Source organism: Anser anser (genome assembly GCF_964211835.1).
Source record: "Anser anser genome assembly, chromosome: 4".
Lineage (NCBI taxonomy): Eukaryota > Metazoa > Chordata > Aves > Anseriformes > Anatidae > Anser > Anser anser.
Window position 1 is genome coordinate 4,806,828 of NC_139724.1, and position 7,927 is coordinate 4,814,754.

The following is a 7,927-nucleotide window of genomic DNA, read 5'->3' on the forward strand; positions in this document are numbered from 1 at the left end:
CAATGTTATTAACTGTTGTTTGATTCCTTAGCCTAGTCAGTCCTGCTGTCCTTATTCAATGAATCGTCCCATTAAACCTGCTCTTTGTTTTTATTGTGTGCCAAAAGGCAGCTCACAGGTACATGCTAAACAAAATCCTGTCTTAGAGAGACCATGAAAACTTATGCACAGAACTAGTACTATTGCCATGTGCCAAAGCACAGTTTGTTTTTAGGCTTACTTTCTTCCATTCCTCCTATGCTTGTTGAAAGTCCTTGTCAGCCTGAAATTTTTAATGCTGTCCTCACTGAAGGGAGTCATTTCAGTAGTATGGAAGACACTAGGTCTGAGCCTTGGCAGTATTTCAGTAACTTCTGACCCCAGCGCACTATGCCTGTACACACATGTCCAATACCAAATGGCTAGGGACAGGGAATGTTTGAAAGTTTAATTTGTGGCAGTGGCTTGCTTATATTTAAGAGAAGTTCTCAGTGATACTTGTGGATTGAAATTAAATCTTACACTACTCTTCTGGTAAACCAACCAGACAGTGAAATTAACAGAAACAGCCTAATAACATTTTGGCCGTCCAGACACAGTGGCATGGAAATGTGTTCAGTATAGTGCAATTTAGGACTAAATATATGCAGAGCAAGCTCGCGAGCAAATCTCCGGTATTTCTAATCAACACAGAGCCTCCTTCTTAAGCTTCCTTCCAGTTGCTAAAACTTGGAATTTTTACTCACACCAAGCCCCTTAATCTAAAATTCCATATACACAGCAGGTGATTTTCCTAGTCAGACAACTATTTTGGCCTAGCTGACACACACACACAAGTTATACGCAGTCTACATTCCCTCCAGGAATCTTAGACAGGAAGCAGAGGAAAGAAGTCCTCGTGGCTGGTCTTCTCCCTCTCTTAATACCATCAGGCAAAACAGTTCCTAAAAAAGGCATCAGTGAGGATGCTATGAAATGTGTCCATCACTTCTGTCCCCATTACACTGCTTCTTTGGAGCTCAGAGATCGCTGTAAGGTACCAGTCTTGGAGAACAACTGTTTCTTGTGCTCTATGAATTTTGTAAAGGCAGTGGCTGACCTGGCAGAGGAACCACAGTGAATGGTGAGCTGTTGCTTGCTGTCAAAGACTTTGGGTCTATCTGTCACAAGTGAATCTCTGCCTTATAAATTGTCAGAACATTCAAAAAATTAGAAGGCAAAGAAAAGTCTTTCTCAGTGAAAAGACAGGGAAGATTTAGCTGCAGCCTCTTGAAGAGAGCTTCCGTTGCATACTTTTGACACATTTTTGGCAGAAATGAGGGAATACTTTGTCTGGCAAGTAAACATTTCAGTAGAAACACCTTAGCTTAGCATCAGTAGTTCCTTTTGCAAATGGAAGGCTGACTCTCAAAAGACCCAAAGTAATGCAAGTAATAAAAACTTTCATTGTGATATATTTTCTCAGTTCTTCAGTTTTTCCTTATATAAATTACTAATTATCTGTGACCATATTTGTGTAACAAAACCTGGTTCAGTTTACATGCTGAGGATCTAGCTCATGATTTCTTGGTTTTTAAATACTGCTTACAATATTGGCTGTTATACTGACTTCAAACAAGTTGAGATTAGCAAATTTCTAGTTAGGTAACTTAATTCAAGTTGCATCACAAAAATTCATGTCTTTACTAGCAAGCTGTTGAGAGACAGCAACACTTGTTTTTTCACAGATATGCCTTGATAGGCAGCAAGTAAATAAATAGTTACTTCAGTTTTGAGATTGAATCATAAACTGATTTTTATTTTAGCCTGTTGGTAGTTCTACAGTGAAACCAAGTCAGTGTTTGCATTATAATGTCTGCTTAACTTGGCTGTAAAAAAAAAAAAAAAAAAAAAAAAAAAAAAAGTTCCAACTGCAATTACTCATAGAAAATTATAGTCCAGGAGCACTCAGCACAAAAGGATTTATACAACTGGTTTTGTATTTTCAAGTTGTATGAATATAAGTCAATTTCTTAAAAATAATTTCTTAACTACATTCTTCTTTAGTAAAGAAAATTTAGAAAATCACTAAAAGAGGTTAGTGGTTCAAATTCCACTTTTTTCAACTTTCCTACACTCAAAAAGGAATAACCTTTAAAAAAGGATGGAGACTGTGTTGTGTGGGGAGGGAGGGAAGCAAGCCCTCATCCCAAATGTGCAGCTGTCTCTTGATATAAAGGTTGTCAGGGGAGTACTGAGGTATCACCAGAGTGGCTGGGAGGGCATCATCCTTTTCCCTCTACCCTCAGCAGTGATAAAGCTCTCTGCATATGAGGACTGGAGATTGTTCCAGGTACACCTGTCTTAAAAAAGTGCCATATATTGGTATTTCTCTAAGCAGTGAGGAAGGACAGGAAGGAAACTATTTTTATTTTTTTTTTGATTCTTCATCAGCACAATTCTTCATGCTTCCTATCTCCTGTGGAGCTCTATAGTCCAGGGTAAGGAGGTGAAGATTACTGGAGAAGAGCTCAGACCATGGAAAAACTAGCAAAGTCTTCAGCAATCTCAGATCACTCTCTACACAGATGATTGCTGTGTTGGTTCAAATAGGACCATAGATTTGCCCTGCAAAAGTGGAATTTTAACTAGTCACCTGCTGACTTGTAACACAGCAAGTTAAAGAAATACAGGTCCTAAAGACGTAAAAGAGAGTCAGAAATCAAACTGTACTGTCTGTTCTTACAATCATTTTTGGACTATGTCCATGCTATGTGCTTAGCTCTACTCATGGTAAACACGTTTGTGTTACATTGAGCACGAATAACGTGAGATTTGACCCTGAAACTGTTGGGCTTCTGTGCTATACTGCCATGCTTGTAGGTTTAAGATGAAAGCTTATCCAACTTACACTTCCTGACTTGTGATTTTATTTTTTTTTTTTTTTACATCAGTCTTATAATTTGGTACAGAAGGGTAATGTTTGGGTTGCTTTTTTTCCTAAATACTATCCTGCAACTTTTTGGCACACAGAAAAGATAGACTAGGAACTTTGTTCCTATCGCATCATGAGTGCAGTATGCTTTGTTCATGGAATATACTTTTTTTCATTTGATTGTGCAAGTATGCTACGATGTAGAATGAATAATGTGTTTTTATTATGTCCTATTTAAACATAATATAGCTTTTTTATTATTATTATTTGTGTAAAAAGGTTTTTTCTCTGTTAATGAATTCAGTCTTTCTGTGCTGGTGTGGAACTAGTTAAACATCTGTTTGCTATACTTCACCGAAACCTGTCTGCCTCTCCAAAGGAGCATTCCTTCCTTCTCCTTTTACCTTCATCCCTCACAATTCCTCTGTCTTTTTTACCCTTTTCCTCACAATTAAATCCTCCCAGTAGCCACAACCTCGCTTGCTGGTTCTCCAATGTCATACTAATTTTCCTATGACTATTTTTCCCCATTTCTTTGTGATATTCCTGATTTACTCATCCTTCCTATCCTATTTTTTACAGACCTAGCCCAATTTGTTTATTTTTTTTAATGGAACCTTTTTTGATTTTTGTGAAATTGAGAGCAAGCCTGAAACTCATTTACCATTGTGATCAACTGGTGTGAAATCAATTAGAAAACGAACTCTCCAAACATCTTATACTGCTTGAAGGTGGGGTTATCTTTGCAGGTGCCTTTGTTGAGGGGATTTGACTCATTTCCATTAGTAATTAAAGCAATAGAAGTTTTACATTTAAAAAGAAAACTCAGTTCAAACTCAGGGGACTGAGTACAGTAAAATAAGTAGATGAAATGTCTGCTGTAGAGAGAACATTTAAATGGAACCATTAAGTAAAAATTGTTTAAATATTAGGATATTTAAATAAACAAAAGCTAATTATCGCTTTTGACTAGTTTATGGTATCAAGACATTATGAACTCATTGAAAGTGCCATAGCACCTCTCCATCAAGCAGTTTGGATGTTTTGATTCCTGTAACAGGGTTTGAAATGAAGGGTCCCATTGTATTTGGAGTGATACGATTGCACCCTCAGTGATGTCAGCAAGGTTTCTGTGGATTTTTTGTCCCAAACTCTTACCAGAGTGCAGAAGGTCAATTCAGCAAAGTATGTGCTGGGCCAAGTGCACCCTTGATGCAACACCATAGAGCCTGACAGAATTTTGCCAGAGACCGTCCACCCCTGCAAAGCATCCATCCCCCAAGTCTTTTTCAGAGAAACGATGCCGATGTACTCTGCTCTTGCAAAGCTGCTTCTGACTAGTGACAGATCTTCTGAGGAAGCTGCCAAACCCAGCTTGGCGTGCATGTGTACTTCAGAGCTGTCACTTACGACAAATAGGAGACCTCTAATTTTGGACTATGGATTGGAGGGATTTGCAGATTCGCCTCTATCTCAAGAAATCAGTGATTTCAAGCCCTGTTGTAGGATTCAAAACATTCATGATACTGATATAAGATACCAACACAAACTAATACCAACTGATTGCAGTTCTTGTTTGTGATCATATAATTTATTTTTCCATAATGCACCATCCAAACCAGAACACAGTGGTAAGTGTCCTTTCAGCTCTCCGTTGGCTTAAAAAAAGAAAAACCCAAACTTTTAAACCAATCTTTCTTGAATTTTTTTCCAAAAGCATAAAACGTGTTTTATCCAAACCATTGTATCCACAGGGGGAAAAGGGAAAGAAAGGCAAAAAGGGGCCTAAAGGGGAGAAAGGAGAACAGGGTGCTCCTGGATTAGATGCACCTTGCCCATTGGTACGTTTCACTTGTGTATTGGACGGTCGATTGTCCTGCTGTAGACCGATGGAATAAGAAATGAGGGGAGAGGAACAAGCACCAGCTAGTGTGTCACCTGTTGCCCTTTGTTAATGCAGCCTTATCTCAAGATCTGGAAATTATGGAGCAGAGTTGGTATTTCAGCCTCCTAATTTAGTTAAAAGCACTTAAAGACTCAAGACTTGAGAACAAGATTTGGTTGTTTCTTTCATTATTTTCTGCCAAGCGTTGAAAAAGAACCGAATTCAGTGTGTGCCAGTGTCAGTGCTCGCACAGATTGAAACCACACCACTGCTGTAAGCTTGCTCCTCTTGCCTCTCTATTGTTATTTGTTCACTCCATCTAAGTCAATACTGAAGGCATTTCCTTGACAGTAACATTGCAAGTTAATCTTTACAAACAGGGATTCCGTGGAATTAAGGGGGAAAAAGGGGAGCCAGGCCAGCCTGGCCTGGATGGGCTGGATGCCCCTTGCCAATTGGTACAGTATTTCTCTTTCCTACCAACCCTGCATGTGGTTCCTTTGTTTGTAGTCAGCCGTTCTCAATGTAAAGTAATGTTTTTTCTGGGCTGACTTTACGTTATTCACATAACACATGCATGTGCATGAATAAACCAGCTGCTTCAGTGATCATAACTGTAATGAAAGAACACACATTTTTGTTGACACTTCAAACCTAACTCTCAGCAGTTTGCTCCCACATTACATGGCAATTTATAAGTTCGTGTCCTTCCTACATTTTCCCTGAGAACCGTTTGTTTGTTATTTTCCTCCCAAAATGCCTATTGCCTTACTTACCCTGAACCCAAGTCTTCGTAGAACCCCAGCACAGTCACCACTTCTAATCAAGTCTGATGACTTCTGTCTGCACTGGCTCAGTTTTTCACCCTAGCCCATCCCAGAGCTACTCTGCACCCTGGACTTGCTTTCAAATCCGTGTAGTCATGGGTGCGTGTTTTCAGGATTTGGCCAAAATCATGTACATGAGATTCATGTAAAGAATGAGATAAATATTATTTCTGAAAATCAACTCATAGGTTTCCAGTAAGCAAAGCTGGAGCCTGCTCTCACAGACCCTACACAAGCAAAAACTTTGGTGTCTGGTCTGTTCATCAAACAGTATTCAAAAGGATTTGGAAATGAAAAGCTTACCTGAAGTTTGTAAGAAGATAACAGTCTGCAGCCCAAACCCTCACTGTCTTTGTTATTTAACGTCTTCAATTTAATGGTCTCACCCTTGGAACTTACCTTCCTGGAATACACAGAACACTCCCCACTCTATGTTAGCATGAATTCAAGTTCCCACCTATACTAAAATTCTACTCGTTGACCCTCTCCCTTGTACCAATCTGGCAACACTGATTTAGTGGCAAAGTAAGTTTAAATTTTTTTCCATTTAATAATAAAACCAACAACCACCACCGACAAAAAAACAGTACTACATACACATTTTCTAAAGAAGTAAGGATGATTTTTTAATTGTTCACAGTAAAATCTGCATGTTCTGATACTGTTTGTTGGTTAAGCACGGTTCTCTAAGATGAATGTTAAATTAAGTAAAATTTATTTCAACTATAGCACTTCTAATTTAAAGTCAGTGGATTTTAATCTTAAATATATAGTCCATTAAGATTAGTTCATAGCCCATTTCGTTTGCTTCCACTTAATGGTAACCATATCTCATATATTTTGTTGGGGATAATCAAGCATGCTTTTGTAATTTAAAAATGTTTCTGTCTCTTTGTTATCATTTATATCTGGAGGTTCGCTAGCAATTGTTGATGAATGAAAGTTATTTCATTCATACGTAATTACCAGAATAAGCTACTAAGCAAACAAGCATGGGTTCTTGCTTTAGGCAGTAGGCCATTCCCATCAAATTACATGCAAGCACATACAAAAATGCTCATTAATCACTATCTTCACATGTAAATCCATGTAAGAATCATTACTATTCTTTAGTCTTAAAAAAGGAAAAAAAAAAAGTCAAGACCTGAACTTTTTTGCTGATCATGTGTAGTCCAGTAACATGGTATGTGCTGAGTATGTAACTCTTTGATGGGTAGGCCCTTTATAGCTATGTGACTTGGAATTAGTTCCATGAAAACCTGCTTAACCAAGGTCAAAAGTTGGATCTGATCTCTCTGCATGTATAGTAATGTGTGAACGTAGGGTGCTGACAGAAATGGCATGACACTAGCATAAGAAGGAATTAGATGGGCATACTGTCCAAGCGATGGCATAATGCTGCTGGACTGCCCTGTTCCCAGCATTGCTCTCTTCTGCTCTGTCACTCAGAACTGTGTTCAGGGTGTTAAGACTTTGCTGCTTCATTCAAAAGCTAAGAATGAAAGGGAACAGAAAAGATCATCACTGAATTTGAGTCTTGCTATCTTATCACTGGATTAGCTTTGTACTCGGGGCCCATAAAATGCAATACCCTCCAGATAAAAGTGATATTTTTTTGCTTATCGATCTTGTACATTCAGCTACAGATTGTTGTGAATGACAGATTATATTTTAAAAAAACAAGTAGCCTAAGCTCTAACAGCAATGGGAAAGTGATTAAGATGTGATTAGATATACAGTTGTAATGATTTAGGAAAATACATCTTTGTAGCACAGAGGTGTGTAGGTACTTAGAGTTCACCTTGAGAACAAGAGAGATTAAGTTAGGAACTGGTAGCTACCTATGAGATAAAAAGGCTGTTCTAAACAGATACAGATGGAAGGCTATGCTATCAGATCTAACTATGCTCTTTTTATTTTTCTCCTCCCTTTGAAACAGGGTCCTGATGGATTACCCATGCCTGGCTGTTGGCAAAAGGTAGGATGGGCAGAGCTTTTCTTCCCAGGGGCAGTACGCCCTTGGCACACAGAAAACCTTGTCACAGTCATACTGAACAACACATTAGAGCCTCTTAGACATCTTGATGTATGCAGCAATGCAAAATAAGATCTCTCCATGATAGTAGTTGGTGTGATGAGATTGTAATGTATGTAGAAGTAATAACTCATTGAGGCAGTATTTTAGAAACAGCTGGCATTAGATTTCTAGGAAGTCCAAAACTTGACTCTTCTATATGAAGAGCCACACATCCTTCAGTGTCTGCACATGGTCATTGCTTCCCACTCTTAAAATCTCGTGGAAAGGATATTTTTACCAGGTAC

At 38.5% G+C, this 7,927-nt stretch overlaps 1 protein-coding gene across 10 annotated transcripts in view; it reads left to right on the top strand.

Moving 5' to 3' along the window:
* Window positions 1-7,927, top strand: part of COL25A1 (collagen type XXV alpha 1 chain) — a 304,900-nt gene that overhangs the window by 290,746 nt on the left and 6,227 nt on the right. For 9 of the 10 annotated variants that reach the window (XM_083833714.1, XM_083833711.1, XM_083833717.1 and 6 more), the window contains 2 exons: window positions 4,648-4,734; window positions 7,545-7,583. In XM_083833714.1, coding sequence (XP_083689840.1) covers window positions 4,648-4,734; window positions 7,545-7,583 — 126 coding nt within the window. Of the gene's footprint in view, window positions 1-4,647; window positions 4,735-5,158; window positions 5,237-7,544; window positions 7,584-7,927 lie in introns of all 10 variants that reach the window. The other variant, XM_083833712.1, reaches the window with a different exon arrangement.